The sequence below is a fragment of the Agelaius phoeniceus genome, chromosome 2, assembly GCF_051311805.1.
Source record: "Agelaius phoeniceus isolate bAgePho1 chromosome 2, bAgePho1.hap1, whole genome shotgun sequence".
NCBI classification, from domain to species: Eukaryota; Metazoa; Chordata; class Aves; order Passeriformes; family Icteridae; genus Agelaius; species Agelaius phoeniceus.
Genome location: NC_135266.1, coordinates 2164550 through 2183381, shown reverse-complemented (window position 1 = coordinate 2183381; position 18832 = coordinate 2164550). Strand labels below are relative to the sequence as shown.

The following is an 18832-nucleotide window of genomic DNA, read 5'->3' as shown; positions in this document are numbered from 1 at the left end:
GCCTGCTCTCCATGCAGGGAGCTGCAGCTGCCCAGCACCTACTTTGTCCCGGTGCAGCAGGGCCTGGCAGATGATGTCCTCACAGATATTTGCTGAGGGAGCCAGGCAGTGAAGTCTGTAGAACAATTCCACACAGGCAATGTGGTGCTCCCGAGTCTCCTTGTTCAGCTGATTCCAGAGGACACAGGCAACTCTCTAGGGAAAAAGAGCAATCAAGTAAATATAAATATATTCCTAATTATATTCCTAATAAGAGCCATTTCCTTCCTGGCCTTCTGTTAGCAGAAGGCATTCCCAAACTGCCTGAGAATCCCAGGATTCTAGGAATTAGCTGGGCAGTAAAAAAGGAAAAGAAAGTGGACACCTGGTAGAAATCTGTTTTCTCTGAGATCATCTTCAGCACTGCAGGAGCAATGGGAGGAAGGGTGACCATCTGCAGCTTGCCAAGGAAAGGGTTGTGGCCAGACACTTTGTACCTCTTCATCCTGTCCTCAATCACCAGGGCCAGGGACTGGGAGTGGTTGATGACCTCCAGGAGGGTGAAGATGGACACGTTCTGCACGTAGCAGTCGTTGACACAGCAGCAGATTGTCATCAGGGACTTCAGCCACAGAGGGAAGCTGGGGTCACCTCCTGCTCACAAGGGAAGGGACAGAAAGGGTTTGGAACTATTAGAACCCTGGTTACTGAGAATTTAGGGCTTTCTGTGCTTCCAGGCACTGATCCCCAAGAGAATTTGACCTGAGGGCCTGGAGAAGCTTTGAAAATTCAAGAATAAAACTGAGATTTTAGGTGTGGAGTTTGAATAGAAGTGTGTGATATCACAGGGTGGGAAACTCAGAGTTTAAGGGTTTAGAATACAGGGATAGATAGAAAGCAAGATGGAGGTTTTAGGGTGGAGGCTGCTCCTTCACCTTCTTCTTCTTCTCCATGGGTTTGGGTGGTTTTGTGTCATTGGATAAAAAAGTCCCCATTGCAGGCATGGGTGGTTGGGTATTGGGTTAAAAGTAAAAATAATTGAGGTGTCATTTGTTAATTGGACAGTTTATCCTTCAAAAGCCTTGGAGAGAGAGACAGGGCTCCATTTTTAGTTTGTTGGAGTGAAGTGCTGCAGAACTCAGGGTTTGTGAGACTGTGACAGAGATAAGAACTGATAAACATCTGAGTGCCAACAGGAAATACCCTCTCACACATTTAATCCTGACCTTGGCAGAAAAAAGAAGCAAAAGAATCCACATGAAACAACCTCAGGGTTGGGGTGATACTCCCAACATCCTTTAAGCAAGGTCACAGGACCAAAATGACTGCCCAGATCCTGTCATCAACAGCTCATGGAATCACAGCAGGTTTGGGTTGGAAGGGCCCTTGGAAATAGCAGGGACACCTTCCACTGTCCCAGGGTGCTCCAAGTCTGGCCTGGAACACTTCCAGGGATGAGCCAGCCACAACCTCTCCATGTTTTTCCTACTTCTCCCATCAGAAAGCTCTTGCAGGACCCCAACAACTCCAGGATTTCTGCTTTGCCCGTTATGTTTATTCCCAGCCCAATAATATATAATGTTCCCAATTAATATTCCCAATTAATATGTTTATTATTTAGAGCTGCTGGTTTGTCTTCCAGCTGCCATTATCACAATCAGCTCCAGGGGGCTCAGGATCCATGGATGCTCTTCCAGTAGCACTGAGGCCCCTCCTTTCAGGATTTATAAATTACAACCAAAGTGGCTGACATCAATCCAAGCCATCTTTTCCTGAGGGAGCAGTGGAAGTATTCCATGTCCATGTCATGCTCAGCCATGGAGAAGATGGGAATATCATCAGACAGCAGGGATATGGAGTGAGGTGAGGAACAGAACCCAATTTTCCAGTTTCCCACCCCTCCATTCCCCACAATCCTGTTTGTGAGTTCACCTTCAGGTCAAAACCAGCTCCTGCTAAAGCCAAGGAATGAACTGGAAATCCAAGAACAAACAGGACCTCCAGCTGTACAAAATTATTCTTATTTGTTACATTGAACTCCTTTGAATGCTGAGGGTTTGGGATAAGAGATGATTTTGCCTCTGTCATGGTTTAGAGCTCAAATTTTCCACCTACACCCATCTTCCTCTAAAACATCCTTTTCTGGGGGCACAACCCATGGAAAACAGGGATGGGATATCCTGAAAATCCTGAACCATGCAAGGCTGTACAGGCCAGGAGGTCTTTCTATCCCTTCAGCTCCAAATTTTCTAGTGGTATTTTTCCAAAGAAAAATTGAGTTGAAGAAGTTTGGTAAAACTCAGCTGCCAGACACACTCCAGATGCTGAGGTGGGTGAGGCTTTAATTCCCAATTTGCCTTCAGCCCTGTTCAAGGGTTTTTACTGGCTCTGGTCTGGAAAAGAGCCAAGCTCTGACTGTTTGCATCCTAAAAATGCTCAGGAATGAAAATTCTTACCAGGCCCCTGAAACAGCGAGAGGTACAAGTGCTCCATCTCCTCCTCAGACAGGTACACTGGGAATGTGGTGCAATCCAGCAGCAGGTGACAAGCTGCAGAGAAAGCTTCCTTGCAGTCCCCTCTGAGGGGTCCCAGCACCAGCTCCAGGTCCCACTCCTCCTCCTCCTCCTTCTCCTTTTTGTGTTCAGAGAGGAGAGCAGGGGAATTCTTGCTCCTGAAGGGTGAACCCCTGGCTGAGAACAGCTCTGAGAGCATTTGTTTCACCTGAGGCACAGTGATTTGTTTGCCATCCCAGGGACTCTTTTTCTTGTTGTCACTCTCAGGGAACCTGTAGCCATTCTCCTTTTTCTCCTTCCCACTCAGATTTATTGCTGCAATCCCTTCAGGACTCATTTCTTGGAGCTGCATCCCAAAAATATATTTGCTGGCAAACTTGGCCAGCAGCTCCTGGATGCAGTGCAGGGTTTTCTGGATGCTGCCTCCTTTTTTCCAGACATCATCTCTCTCCAGGGTCACTGTGGGCACCCCCAGGTGCTGGCACAGCTCTGGGGAGGAGGCACTCAGGCCAATGCCACTGTCCTCTGACTTGAGGGTGGCGAATGGAGACGATGCCCTCACAGACATTTGCTCCTCCTCCTCCTCCTGCAGCCCAGGCTTGCTCTCCAGGGTTATGTCCACGTCCTCCTTTGGCACTGGGCTCTGCAAGAGCAGTAGGGATGTGGTTAATGTGGCACTGCCAACAGAGGTTTCACTTGGAGAACAGCAGTGACAGAAAAAGGAACAATTGCTGCTTGTGATGCCCAGTTTCAGGATCACAGTTGTTTCTAAAGAGATCCATTCATTGCCCTTTAAACCCAAATATCTGTATAAATATATTATATATAATTATATATAATATATTTAATTATTTATAAACAATTATATTGTATATATTTATTTTATCTATTATATATAATATATATTATTATATTATATATTTTTATGTTTATTATATATAAATATCTCTATAACCTCACAATTGACTCATCAGAGGGATGCGCTCCCTCAAAACCCATTTCCCCCAGAGCAGCTCCATTAATTTCCCTTTAAAACACAATATCTGTATAAATATATAATATAAAATACATTATATATATATTTATTATATACACATATCTGTATAAACTTCAAAATTGACTCATTAAAACCCATTTCCCCCAGAGCAGCTCCATTAATTTCCCTTTAAAACCCAATATCTGTATAACTACATAATATAAAATATTTTAATATATTTATTATTATACAAATATCTGCTATAAATATCTGTATAAACCACACCATTGAACTCATCAGAGGGATGTGGTCCCTTAAAACCCATTTCCCCCAGAGCAGCTCCATTAATGTCCCTTCAAAACCCAATATCTGTATAAACATATAATATAAAATATATTATTTATATATATTTAATATATATATATATCTGTGTGAACCTCACAATTGACTCATTAATACCCATTTCCCCCAGAGCAGCTCCATTATTTCCCTTTAAAACCCAATATCTGTATAAACCCAATATCTGTATAATATAAAATATATTATATATAAATATTTGTATAAACCTCACACAATTGACTCATCAGAGGGATGTGCTCCCTTAAACCCATTTCCCCCAGAGCAGCTCCATTCATTCCCCTTTAAAACCCAGTATCTGTAAAAATATATAATAAAAAAATTATATATTATATTATATTGTATTATATTATATTATATTATATTATATTATATTATACTATATTATACTATATTATACTATATTATACTATATTATATTATATTATATTATATTATACTATATTATACTATATTATACTATATTATATTTATTACATTGTATTGTATTGAATTATATTATTATATTGTATTATATTATATATCTTTATTATATTATCTTTGTTATATTATCTTTATTATATTATATATAAATATCTGTATAAACCTCACACAATTGACTCATTAAACAGAGGGATGTGCTCCCTTAAAACCCATTTCCCCCAGAGCAGCTCCATTCATTCCCCTTTAAAACCCATTATCTGTAAAAATAGATAATTTAAAAAAAAAGTATATATTATATTATATTATATTATATTAATTATATTTATTACATTGTATTGTATTGAATTATATTGTATTATATTATATATCTTTATTATATTATATATAAATATCTGTATAAACCTCACACAATTGACTCATCACAGAGATGTGCTCCCTTAAAACCTATTTCTCCCCACAGCATCTCCAATAATTTCTCTTTAAAACTCAATATCTGTATACATTTATAATATAAAATACTTTATTTATTTATTTATTTATTTACTTATTTATTTATTTGTTTGTTTATTATTTCTATAAAACTCACAATTGACTCATCAAACAGAGGAATGTGCTCCCTTAAAACCCATTTCCCCCAGAGCAGCTCCATTAATTTCTCTTTAAAACTCAATATCTGTATACATTTATAAAATACTTTATATATTTATTTATTTGTTTGTTTGTATGTTTATTATCTCTATAACCTCACAACTGACTCATCAAACAGAGGGATGTGCTCCTTAAACCCATTTCTCCCAGAGCATCTCCATTCATTCCCCTTTAAAACCCAATATCTGTAAAAATATATCATTTTTTAAAAATTATATATTATATTATATTATATTATATTATATTATATTATATTAATTATATTTATTACATTGTATTGTATTGTATTGAATTATATTATATTATATTGTATTATATTATATATCTTTATTATATTATCTTTATTATATTATATATAAATATCTGTATAAACCTTACACAATTGACTCATCAGAGGGATGTGCTCCCTTAAAACCCATTTCTCCCAGAGCAGCTCCATTAATTTCTCTTTAAAACTCAATATCTGTATACATTTATAAAATACTTTATATATTTATTTATTTGTTTGTTTGTTTGTATGTTTATTATCTCTATAACCTCACAACTGACTCATCAAACAGAGGCATGTGCTCCCTTAAGCCCATTTCCCCCAGAGCAGTGTTCCATCTGCTGCAGCATTTCTGCTCAAGTGCAGGTTTTTGTTATTTATTTGTTATTTGTTATTAGTTATTATTTGTTCTGCTGGCACATTTTGGCAGGCTGTGTTCTGGCCTTGCTTTATCCCATTTATTGCTCATGGTCCTTTGCACACCAACAATGCCCCATTGTGCTCCACTGAAATACTCATTGAAAGCCCTGCAGACCTAACCAGCTGTGAAGCTGGGCTGCATTTGGTCACTCCAGTTTTCAGCTACTGCATTCTGCTTCCAAAACCATTGAGATCCCATCCTTCTCAGGGGCAGACAAGACTAAAGCCCTTCAGTGCCACAAATAATTCAAACAGGCCAGAAGTGAACACCCAGTGAGAGGAACAAGGCAGCAGAGTGCTCTGGAAGGAGCCAAAGAAGGGAAGTTTCAAAAAATCTTTATTGTTGTACTTAAGAATTTTATAGAATTATAGGTTTGGGTTGGAAGGGATCTTAGAATGATCCAGTGGCACCCCTGCCATGGCAGGGCCACCTCCCACTGTCCCAGGCTGCTCCAAAGCTGCTCCAAACCCTGTCCAAGCTGGCTTTGGACACTTCAGGGATGAGGCAGCCCCAGCTGCTCTGGGAATTCCATCCCAGCCCCTCTCCACCCTCCCAGGGAACAATTCCTCATTGCCAATATCCCATCTAATCCTACTCTTTTTTAGTTTGAAGCCATTCCCTGTGTCCTTTCCCTCCATCCCTTGGAAATTGTCTCTCTCCATCCAATTCTGAAACTGAATTTTTTGGAATTGTCTCTCTCCACCTTTCCTGTGGCTCCCTTGATGTGCAATTGTCATGAAGGAGAATCAGCATTTTAAATTCTGTCCCAAAATCATTTAAACCAAGAGTTTTAAAGGGTTTTACCCATCTCTGAGGAGTTGAAAATCACCTACCCCGTTGCCACTGCCTGTCTCAATGTCCAGGTAGGAAGGGGGCATTTGCACCTTGCTGAGCACCTTAAAACAGGTTTTTAAGGCATGAGTGAGTTCTGGCAGCCCCAAGACTTCCATGTTTTCCAGGAGAGACTGCACCATGTAACTGAGCATCTGGGGCAGGTACTGAGTCTGCACCTCTGAGTAGAGCTCCTGCAATAACAAAGGAATGTTTAAAGGAGTTATCCCAGCCCAGCCATCACTGAGAGGGACGGTCAAAGCCAGCCTTACCAGGGGAATCACATCCAGCAGGAACACCAGCAGAGTGCACAGCTCTGCAATGGTAGGAGGAGGGCTCACGTCTTCCAGAGGATACCTCATCCCTGTGGATTTGTTTCTGGAGTGAAAGAAACATTCTTATGGAAGGGCAAAATTCTGGTTACAAGCAAAAAGCTTTGTTAAAATCAGCACAAAATACTGAACAGCTCTGAGGCAAAGGGCTTCTAACAGAGCAGTGGAAAATATTCTGTCAAGTCAAAACAACCTCAACTCTGTGTGCTATGATGAAGAGCTGCCAATTTTCAGATTGCACAATCTTCTTTCTTAGAGTTAGAAAATGATAAAAAGAGAGATATCATCTAATCAGAGGGTTGGAAGAGACCTTAAAGGCCATTTAGTATCTTTATTTTTCTTCTACAAAGACCTTTCCACCTTCCCTCCCAACCCTTTTTCCTCCTTCTGTTGATTTGAAAGGAATTTCCTTTGTTCCCAGGTTGAAATTTCCATCTCATTGTTTACCTGGTTTCACTCCTGAATTATTTGTGGACACAATTTACAGACCTGGCTGGTTCTACCATGTGTGATGTCCCTTAAAAGCTGCAGTAAACATTATTATCCTGAACAGACAGCTCTGAAGTGACATTTTTGAGAGCAAAACATAAACACCTGAAACAATCTTCAAAGCATTTGGTCAGGTAATCCCAGAGGAAATCAGTGCTTAAGGATGTGATCAGCAAATTCACTGTTTTAACAATTTCTGAAGCATTTTTATTCTCTTTGATTGCACTGGAAGGGAGAGAAAAGGAAAAGAAAAGCAGATGTCAGTGAGGATTCACATCACATGAGCTGATGGATTCAAAAATCTCTTTTCCCCTTTCTCTACAAGCTAAAAAACATTGATTTTTTTTTTTTTTTTAATCAAAGACTAAATCATAGTGGAGCTGGAGCATCTTGCAGATGATGGGAATCACAAGGCTGAGCTCTGCCAGCAGCCTGATGTCACTGGGGTTACTCAACACCCATCACATGCAGCAAACTTCCTTTTTTCTCTGCTAATCCAAGAGAAACTCATTGTGTGGAGAGAAAAGGGGAAGCCAGAGAAAAATTTCATCCTCTGGCCAGAAAGTCACTTTGTTACAACCCAAAACTTCATAAACTCCTTCATTTTAACCACTAAACTTTAAAAAAATGATCCCGTTTCAGCTCAGAGCTGGAAATTTGTCACACCTTGCCAGGGTGTTGCCACTTTGATTGTAGCTGAGTTTGAGATCAGAACCCAGGGTGTCTTTGCAGTAGGAATAAAAAGCTCTAAGAACTTCCAGGAACAGATCTCCAACAACCTGTGGTCCTGCAAGGAAAGGGAAAAAAGAATTCAAGAGTTGTCTACAGAGGAGGGGAAGAAATAATAATTTCATGGCCCTTAACTTGGAATAATTAAAAAAAATAAAAGTAGTGTATAAAGCATTGCAATGAGTGCTTTTAAAAATGAAAATATAAAAGTTTAAGTGACTAAGAATAGTAGAAAAGGTCAAAGCTTGTTGTGTTTGATTTGATACCTTGAAATAATTGTTGCATTGTTAAATCCACTTCTAAAGGGAGTGAAAGTCTTAATGGCTCAAGGAGTCAAACTTTATGTTCTGACTGGAAAGATTAAACTGGATAATGCAGTTTAGCTGAATATCCTTGGTTTAAAAGGGATTTATGATCCCTTTATTTGTACTTTGGATTAATGCAGATTGTCAGGCAGCCAAGCAACACATCCAGCAGGGCAATGTCTCTCATTTATTTTCTAAATTAGATTAATCAATACATTTCTAACAGAAATAACCTCTTTGGCAACATCATTCCTCACCCAAAATATTTTTAAAAATTTATCAAGTCACTTTGGTTTGATTCTTTAGTGAAGAAAAGTGAATTTGCCCTTGAAATAAGGATGGGCAGAGCCTCATCCTGCTGGTGCTGCATGGACAGACACAGAGAGGGAAGAGCAGATCCACCCAAGGAGCAAATGGAGCTGAATATTGACACAAGGGTGGAAGTGCTTTTTTAAAGTGCCCTCAGATGCCAGCTCAAGGCTCACAACCCCAAAATTATCAAGGCTGGAAGAGCCCTTTAGAATCACCCAGTGCCATCACCCCAATCCCTGTCCCCAAGGCCACATCCAGACTGCTCTGGGACAATTCCAGTGACTCCAAACCTCCCTGGGCAGCTCAGCCCAAGGCCTGAGCACTCTGAGAGGGGAATTTTCTGTGCCAATCTCCAACCTGAGCCTGCCCTGGTGCCATTTGAGGCCATTTCCTCTCCTCCTTTCCCTTGGGACAGGACAGCAGAGCCCGACCCCCCCGGCTGTGCCCTCCTGGCAGGGACTTGTGCAGAGCAGTGAGGTCCCCCCTGAGCCTCCTTTGCTCCAGCCCCAGCCCCTGCCCAGCTCCCTCAGGGATTCTGCAGCCCCTGCCCAGCTCCCTCAGGGATTCTGCAGCCCCTGCCCAGCTCCCTCAGGGATTCTGCAGCCCCTGCCCAGCTCCCTCAGGGATTCTCCAGCCCCTGCCCAGCTCCCTCAGGGATTCTGCAGCCCCTGCCCAGCTCCCTCAGGGATTCTGCAGCCCCTGCCCAGCTCCCTCAGGGATTCTCCAGCCCCTGCCCAGCTCCCTCAGGGATTCTGCAGCCCCTGCCCAGCTCCCTCAGGGATTCTCCAGCCCCTGCCCAGCTCCCTCAGGGATTCTCCAGCCCCTGCCCAGCTCCCTCAGGGATTCTCCAGCCCCTGCCCAGCTCCGTTCCCTGCCCTGGACACGCTCCAGCCCCTCCAGGGCTCTCCTGCAGGAGCAGAACTGGGCCCAGCCCTGGAGGGGCTCTCAGAGCCAGCACAGAGGGACAATCCCTGCCCTGCTCCTGCTGCACACACAATTCCTCATCCAGCCCAGCTGCCAGGGGCCTCTGGCCCCCCTGGGCACCCCTGGGCTCGTGTCCAGCCCCTGTCCCCAGCACCCCCAGGGCCTTTCCTGCTTGAGCAGCTCTCAGGACTCTCTGTCCCAGCCTGTAGGGTTGGGGTTGGCAGAAGCCCCAGCCTGGGCTGTGCTGACCCTACAGGAGGGCACAGATTTGCATTTCCCTCCCTGGGACCTATCCATGCTCTGCAGGGCTCTGTGGGGCAGCCAGAGAGAACCTGGAGAGGGAATTTGTTCCAGAGCAGGGCCAAGGCAAGGAACAGCCTCCTACACACTCCCACACACACAGGATCAGGGCTGGGCAGGGTTTTGTTAAGTCCTGCTCAGATTTGGGATGAACACTTCACCTATTTCAGGTTTGTCCAGGAGGCTGATGAGGATTCGGAAGGGTTTGAGATAAGCCTGGTGCTGCTCCTCTGGGTCAGCCTCTGGGAATTTCTGATGCAGAATCACAATCAAACTCTAGGAAAAGGAAAACATCACAATGTTATCACAATGTTATCCATCAGAGACAGATTGTTATCTTAATAAGTGCTGAAGTGTTGCTAAATTTGATTTTGTTAGGACTGACTACAAATGGAGTCCAATTTTCCATCCAGGGTAAAGAAATCAATTCCATCTTCCCATCATCTCTACTCAAGGGCTGATCTTATCCAGAGAAACATTTTTAAATAATTCAGGTAGTTCAGCCAAGATGCTTCCCTTTGGTTTCCTTAGATTCCATAAGCAATCCACTATTGGGATAAATACAGCACAGATGGAAATGTAACCACAGGGACAGAGAGGGAAGGACAAACCAAAAATTGAGAATCATTCTGGACACAGTTTGAGCTAAAATTGCAAGGATCATGAATTTATTTGGAATATGTCTGTATAAAATGAACACCAACCTCAACCAAAAGATCTTTAGAGTATTTTCCAAAGAAATAAACAGCATGGTCTTCAGAAGTGGTGGAGTCTGGAGCAAAAGTGCCACCTTTAATATCAGAACCTACAAGAAAACAGAGGCAGGAGGAGCTCAGAGAGCAGCACAGAGCACTGAGGGGTTTATATTGAATTTACACTGCATTTTTAATATTTGGCATTTCAACAGCCCACACTCCCAATCTGAGGGCATCCAGATATTCTGCAAAACACATAAATCAAAACCAAGGCCAAATATACTGGGAATCACTATTTCTTCCAGAAAAATAAGGTTAAAATAGTAACTTTTAGTCCTTTTAGTCCACTGAACCATTTCACAACAAGCTGTGGGTGGAACCAGAATTTATCAAATTCCCTGGGATTCAGAGAGAAATAAATTCACCTCTGAAGAGAAGCCCTGTTCACCAAAATTTTTATTGTACTAAGGCATTTGATAAATGGAAAACAAACACCAATTTACTTTACCATCATTCATTAACAGATAAAGAAGTGTATTTCAATTTTCAACACTGATTTTTTTTTGCTCTCAATTATGCAGAATATTGAAGTTCTCAGGGTTTTGCACAGTACCTAGCAGCCAGGCATACAATCTCCTGTTGAGGGACATGTCTCTCCTCAGCAGAGTTTGAGTGGCTGCTGACAGGATATAAACCAGATCAGCCCTTCTGAGCAGGATGGTGCTTTCCTTGCAGTCCTAGGGTGGAAAAGAAAGAGTTTTCAGCTGTTGGTGAGCACTGAAAGGAGTCAAACTTGTGATGGGCTGGGTTTTTGAACTGGGAGTAATGATGTATTGGGGAAAAGGTAACAAAGCATCAACAGGAAAATGGTTTGTGTGCTAAAAATGTCAAGAATTCCCAGAATTCCCAGAATGACCAGGTTGGGAGAGACCTTCAAGGGCATCGAGTCCAGCCCAGCCCCAACCCCTCAACTGAACCCTGGCACCCAGTGCCACATCCAGGCTTTGTTAAACACACCCAGGCATGGGGACTCCACCACCTCCCCGGGCAGCCATTCCAGAACTTTCTCACCCTTGCTGGAAAAACCTTTTCCCTGCTCTCCAGCCTGGATTTCCCTTGGTGCAGCTCGAGGCTGTGTGCTCTGGTTGTGTCAGTGCTGCTGGAGAAAGAGCCCAGGGCCAGCTGAGCCCAGGCCCCTTTCAGGAGCTGTGCAGAGTGAGGAGGGCAGCCCTGAGTCTCCTTTGCTCCAGGCTGAGCACCCCCAGCTCCCTCAGGGCTTCCTCACAGGGTTTGTGTTCCCAGCCCCTCTCCAGCCTCCCTGGCCCCTCTGCATGTGCTCAGTGTCCCCAGGTCCTTCCCAACCTGAGGGGCCAGAGCTGGGCACAGCACTCCAGGTGTGCCCTCAGCAGTGCAGGGACAGAATGACCTCCCTGCTCCTGGGACAGACACAGGGACAGACAGGGACAGACACAGGGACAGACACAGGGACAGACACAGGGACAGACAGGGACAGAATGACCTCCCTGCTCCTGCTGGCCACTCCATTCCTGCTCCAGGCCTGCAGCCATCCCTTGCTGGCCCCCAGGGCACTCTGCTGCCTCATGGTCAGCACCCCCAGATCCTTTTCTGCCTGGGCACTGTCCAGCCACACCATCCCCAGCCTCTGGCATTGCAGGGGTTATGGTGGCCAAAATGCAGGACTTGGCACTTGGATTGATTAAACTCCATCCTGTTTGACTCTGTCCATTCCTCCAACTGTTCCAGGTCTCTCTGCAGAGCCCTCCTACCTTCCAACAGAAGGACACAGCCCCCAGCTTAGTGTGCTCTGCAGATTTACTAATGAAAGGCTCAGACCCTCATCCTTGTTAGCAATAAACGTGCCACAAGCTCAAGGGATCTGAGAACAGTGGGATCATGGAGTCACAGGATGGGAGGGACCTTAAATCCCATCCCATCCCACCCCTGCCATGGCAGGGACACCTCCCAGTGTCCAGCCTGGCCTTGGGCACTGCCAGGGATCCAGGGGCAGCCCCAGCTGCTCTGGGAATTCCATCCCAGCCCTGCCCACCCTGCCAGGGATGAATTTCTTCCCCAATATCCCACCTAACCCTACAATTTTTCAGATAGAAGCCATTCCCTGGGTGCTGTCCCTGCATGCCCTGGAAATTGTCTCTCTCCAGCTTTCCTGGGGCTCCTCCAGGCCCTGCAAGGCCACCCTGAGCTCAGCCCAAAGCTTCTCCTGTCCTTAAGACTTAAAAACTCTTCCTCCATCCTAAACCCTGCCTGTCCCAGAGGGAGGTGGGAAACAATGGGAACAAATTTTGGTTTAAGTAAGGTTTTCTCTGGTGGTCTTTACCAGAAATAACTTCATGTGGACAATTCCAAATTCTAAAATGCTACTTGAATAAACTCCATTTGTTTTCCACATGAGCTGCTCATGCCTGAATAGTTCAAGCACATCCCAAATATCCCCCAAAAGCCCCTGTGAAATCATTGCTTCAGCCTTGGGAGCTGAAAAGACTCTGAGAAGCAGCAGAGTCTCCTCCACCCCTCAAATTGATGGGGCAGAAGAAATCCCAAAATTCATGGATTTTGAAGGTTCAAAATTCAGCCATTTGGCAATACCAGAGGTGGGAGCTGGGCTGCTTGCACAGAACACACCTTCCATGGGAAAATCCCCAAATAACCTCCTTACCAAAGCTGTATAAAATGGGAAAAAGAAGAGGATTGCTTCCAGAGTGTTCCTCTGCACAAGGACATTGGAATCCAGCACTGACACACACAAAGACTTGATCTGGAAAAGGAAAAAACAACATTTTATTTGATTTTACTATCAAATTAAGGAGAGGAAGGGAAGGGAAGGGAAGGGAAGGGAAGGGAAGGGAAGGGAAGGGAAGGGAAGGGAAGGGAAGGGAAGGGAAGGGAAGGAAGGAAGGAAGGAAGGAAGGAAGGAAGGAAGGAAGGAAGGAAGGAAGGAAGGAAGGAAGGAAGGAAGGAAGGAAGGAAGGAAGGAAGGAAGGAAGGAAGGAAGGAAGGAAGGAAGGAAGGAAGGAAGGAAGGAAGGAAGGAAGGAAATTTGGCTACCTATGAATAATATTCTGTTTAAATAACAGGATAATTGCAGTTTAACTCCTGCACCCAAAGAGTACAGAATGTCCCAGAGTTACAAGATGGAAAACCTCCGAAAATGCAGATATTACTCTAATTAGCCTTAGACTTATTCCATCACTCAACACAAATTACTCCCTACAGAAGATTTATAAAAAATAAAAAGACACAGAATTTCAGAACAGCAAACCCTTTGGGAACTGCACATCAAAGACTGAAACCAAAAATCTGCTCTTCAAATTAAATGGATGGAGCAATTTCAGAGCATGGACCTTTCAGTCTCTCTTCTCAAAATATTTTTAATTGCATAGCATCCTAATTTAATCCAGACAAGGCTGGGGTTATGGGGTTATTTTAGGTTACAAGTGCCCGGGGCTGTGTGTTCTGTTCCCATGTGTCAGAGCTGGGGCAGTTCTCTGCTGTCCATGGGCAGTTTTTCCTTTCTCTCTCCCACAGCCAATCCTCCCTGCAGGAGATCTCTGCTGTCCATGGCCCCTGAGTGTCCCTGCAGGGCTGAGCCAATCCCATCATCCCATGGGGAGATGCTGCATTGCCCAGGGGAGGAGCCAAGCATTCCTACCTGGATCCAATCTGAGGTGCTGGCACAGCCCAGCAGCCTTTGCCCAGGGCATTGCCAGAGGAGCAGCTTCTGCTGCCCTGCATGGCCAGAGGGAGCCCAGGCCCATCTGCAGCAGCCCTGGAGCTGCAGAGGAAAACTCCCCCCTTGTGCAGGATCCCTGCTCCAGCAGAGCCACAGCTGGCACTGCAGGAGGGCTGAGCCCCCATGGGATGGGGCTGTGCCACCCCCTGACACACAGGGGACAGGGACTGCTCTCACTCTGACAGTGGTTTGTATTATTGAATTTTTGGTTTTAGATTTTCTTTTTATTTTTAATATTTTTCCTAGTAAAGAACTGTTATTCCTGTTCCTATATACTTGCCTGAGAGCCCCTTCATATCAAAATTACAATAATTTAATGGCACTGCTGCCACCCCTGTGACCCACAGCATGTCAGGGCATGGTCTGACTCTGGCAGTGCTGCTTTGTATTACTGCATTCTTATTTTGATTTTTTCTTTTAATTCTTTTATCCCTACTACAGAACTGTTATTCCTACTCCCACATCTTTGCCTGAGAGCCCCTTCATTTCAAAATTACAATAATTTGGAGGAGAGGGTTGACATTTTCCATTTCAAAGGAGTCTCCTGCTTTCCTTAGCAGACACCTGGCTTTTCAAATCCAAACAAGGGTGTAAAATGAACTTACAGTGAGTTTATAATCAGTGCCAAGCATGAATTTCTGCTGTTTTCCAGAGAGTTCCCTGTTGATGTGGCTGACAATGAAGAGGGAAGCAGGGAGCCTGATGGAGGGGCTGCCCAGGACACTGCCCCAGAGAGCTCCATAAAACACCTCCTGGCCCATCAGCAGGGACAGCTTCACCAGCAGAGCATCTGTTCTGTACCCAGACAGAGAGAAAACCCCTTTGTTAGCTGATTTTATACCACAGAAATGGAATTCTATAGAGTTGATTGAATTGATTTGATGTTTTGCAGCTTTGTGTTGCCAATATTTCCCTTTATTGCAGAATCTTGGGATGGTTTGGGTTGGAAGGGACCCAAAAATCATCTCATTCCACCCCCTGCCATGGGCAGGGAACCTTCCCCTGTCCCAGGGGGTGATGGATGAATCTCACTGTACAAAAATAATCAAACCCACTCAATCCTTTGTCATTAAAACAAAGTCTCTGTTCACACACTGGAAAATTCTCCAGGAAATATCTGCAAATATTTAGCTCTGACCAAACAACTGCAGCACCTTTACTGCAGAATGTTCATTGTCAGAGGTGTGAAAAACTAAATTGGAAGTCATTGAAGCAGATGTTGAAGTCTAAAAGGCAATTTTATCAGTCTGGGAGCTGGAGGTTACCCTAAAAATTCCTACTTTCAAACCATCAGGGTCAATTTTTAAGGCACTGGATGAAGAAAAACAAGAGATGTGAAGTCCCCTGGATCCCTGGCAGTGCCCAAGGCCAGGCTGGACAGGACCTGGAGCAGCCTGGGACAGTGGGAGGTGTCCCTGCCATGGCAGGGGTGGCACTGGATGAGCTTTAAGGTCCCTTCCCAGCCAAACCAGTCCAGGATTCCATGAGATAAAACAACAAATTGCACACAGGACACCCTGAAATCAATTCCAGAGCATCCCACTGAAAATCCTGGGGCTGCAGCACAGTCCCTGCTCTGGAACACTTTGGTGTTTTACCATAAAGGAGGAATTAAAACCTCACATGAGGAATGCAAGGTTGAGAAAAGAGGAAAATCCCAGCTCAGAAGAGAAACACCTCCCAGTGTGATGGGCTTTTTTCCATTTATTTATAAAAGAAATCCCTCAAGCAGCTTTCCTCTCCCATTTTCTGTGTGAGTGCACAAACTCAGGGAAATCTGGAGCTGGGAATGGTGTCTGGGCTGAAGCACAACCTCAGCACTTTGATCACTTTCAGGAACAGCAGGAGATGGATTCATTTTAGTCCTCAATATTGAAGGTTCTCAAAACACCCAGCAGAGAGCCTCTCATGAAAAAGAATTGAAAATTAACCTGACACAGCTTCTGACAAGATATTCGTACCACAATTGAAGGTTCTCAAAACACTCAGTAGAGAGTTGGAAAAGAATTGAAAATTAACCTGACACAGGTTCTGACAGGATATTCTTACCACAGAATCATTGCAATGAGGAAACAAAAGGAAAAGTCCCTCATGTAAATTGGTATTTTATAAAAAAAACCAATTAAATTAATTTTAACATATAAATTTCCCAAGATTGATAAAATATAGTCAGATCCTGTTTGCTCAAAGAGGAAAATGATGCCATCAAAAATAGGGAAAAAGGTGTAAAACCAGAGGTCAGACATTGGAAGTTCATCTGATTAATTTTAGTCCTCAATATTGAAGGTTCTCAGAACACTCAGCAGAGAGCCTCACATGAAAAAGAATTGAAAATTAACCTGACACAGCTTCTGACAAGACATTTTTACCACAGAATCATTGCAATGAATAAACTAAAGGAAAAGTCCCTCATGTAAATTGGTATTTAAAAAAAAGAACCCAATTAAATTAATTTTAACATAAATATTTCCCAAGATTTATAAAATGTAGTCAGATCCTGTTTGCTCAAAGAGGAAAATGATGCCATCAAAAATAGGGAAAAAGGTGTAAAACCAGAGGTCAGATCTTGAAAATTCATCTTGGAAGTTCATCTGATTAATTTTAGTCCTCAATATTGAAGGTTCTCAAAACACTCAGTAGAGAGTTGGAAAAGAATTGAAAATTAACCTGACACAGCTTCTGACAAGACATTTTTACCACAGAATCATTGCAATGAATAAACTAAAGGAAAAGTCCCTCATGTAAATTGGTATTTAAAAAAAAGAACCCAATTAAATTAATTTTAACATAAATATTTCCCAAGATTTATGAAAAGTATGTCAGATCCTGTTTGTTCAAAGAGGAAAATGATGCCATCAAAAATAGGGAAAAAGGTGTAAAACCAGAGGTCAGATCTTGGAAATTCATCTGATAAATTTTAGTGCTCAATATTGAAGGTTCTCAGAACACTCAGCAGAGAGCCTCTCATGAAAAAGAATTGAAAATTAACCTGACACAGCTTCTGAGAAGATATTCTTACCACAGAATCATTGCAATGAGCAAACAAAAGTCCCTCATGTAAATTGGTATTTTACAAAAAAAAAAAATTAAATTAATTTTAACATGAATATTTCCCATAATTTATGAAATGTGTGTCAGATCCTATTTCTTCAAGGCAAAGAGGAAAACGATGCCATCAAAAATAGGGAAAAAGGTGTAAAACCAGAGGTCAGACATTGGAAGTTCATCTGATTAATTTTAGTCCTCAATATTGAAGGTTCTCAAAACACTCAGTAGAGAGTTGGAAAAGAATTGAAAATTAACCTGACACAGCTTCTGACAAGATATTCTTACCACAGAATCATTGCAATGAGGAAACAAAAGAAAAACTCCCTCATGTAAATTGGTATTTCAAAAAAAACCCAATTAAATTAATTTTAACATTTAACTGAATGTTTCCCAAGATTTATGAAATTTATGTCAGATCCTATTTCTTCAAGGCAAAGAGGAAAATGATGCCATCAAAAATAGGGAAAAAAGTGTAAAACCAGAGGTCAGATCTTGGAATTTCATTTGCAGTTCCCTTTAATTCCCTGCTCCATATTTTTGCCAGATTATACAGAAATATTGGAAAGAATTCAGCTGCTCTCTTATGTTACAGAATTCAAATAGAATTTATCTCCAGAGCAGTGGTTTGGGGAGTCAGGTGAATTATTTAGGAGTCAGAGGAGCTTTAAGAAATTTTTTATTCTTTTCTTTCAGCATTTCTATTTTTAACCCTCCTTTTCCTCTTCTCTTTTTTTAACCCTCCTTTTCCTCTTGTCTTCTCCTCCTGGGATGAAAATAGAGAGGAAAGGGTTTTTTTATTTCGGCATTTTTCCAGGTCCCACCATTCATCCCCCTTTAGAAGCTCTTTTATTTATAGAAATCTGACAGAAATTTCCTGAGAATTCCCTAGAAAATCAAAACACTGGATATTGCTTCAGTGAATATGGAATAATTCATATTACCTGTCATAAATTTCTGATCCTTCTTCCAAGCCAGGCAGCAGCCCAATGACAAAGGCCTGGAGACCAGGCAGGAGGGATTTTTGGAGAGGGAGGAAATATTTCTCATACAAGCCAAGGAGAACAGGTCTCACTGACATTGCTGCATTTGCCAGCAGAGGGAACAAACCAGAGCTTGAATTAAAAAAAAAAACAACAAAAAAAGACAAAATGAGAGTTAATTTAAATAGATTGAGATGGTTATGCCTTAGGAAAAAAATTAAAATGACATGTACAAAAAGGATTCTTAGTGAGCCCTTTTGTGGCCTTAGGAAAAAAAAAATTCAAATTACCTGTACAAGAATAAATCCTTGGCAAGCCATTTGGTGCCAATGATTTTAAAGATTATTTCATAGGTTTCTAAAGCCTTTAAGTGCACCCCACTGGGCAGGGCTGGGTGCAAGCACTGGGATAATCTTTTACTGATGATCAATCTTCTGGGCAGCAGGGAATATTTCAGGTTACTCTGCAGAGCCTGGGGAGAAAGGAGAGGAAAAGAAAGAGTTATAATGAGAAATATAAAATATCTAATGGCT

At 42.7% G+C, this 18832-nt stretch overlaps 1 protein-coding gene across 2 annotated transcripts in view; it reads right to left on the bottom strand.

Moving 5' to 3' along the window:
• Nucleotides 1-18832, bottom strand: part of DOP1B (DOP1 leucine zipper like protein B) — a 169931-nt gene that overhangs the window by 127329 nt on the left and 23770 nt on the right. For both annotated transcript variants that reach the window (XR_013185974.1, XM_077193140.1), the window contains exons 3-16: nt 18590-18771; nt 18261-18431; nt 14877-15066; nt 13198-13296; nt 11116-11239; nt 10512-10612; nt 9969-10083; nt 7904-8024; nt 7343-7462; nt 6689-6794; nt 6419-6610; nt 2436-3135; nt 365-633; nt 43-195 (exon numbers count right to left, since the gene is read on the bottom strand). Coding sequence is in view for 1 of the 2 variants with exons in the window: in XM_077193140.1 (XP_077049255.1) it covers nt 43-195; nt 365-633; nt 2436-3135; nt 6419-6610; nt 6689-6794; nt 7343-7462; nt 7904-8024; nt 9969-10083; nt 10512-10612; nt 11116-11239; nt 13198-13296; nt 14877-15066; nt 18261-18431; nt 18590-18771 (2643 nt within the window). In the remaining variant the exon portion in view is untranslated. The remainder of the gene's footprint in view (nt 1-42; nt 196-364; nt 634-2435; nt 3136-6418; nt 6611-6688; nt 6795-7342; nt 7463-7903; nt 8025-9968; nt 10084-10511; nt 10613-11115; nt 11240-13197; nt 13297-14876; nt 15067-18260; nt 18432-18589; nt 18772-18832) is intronic.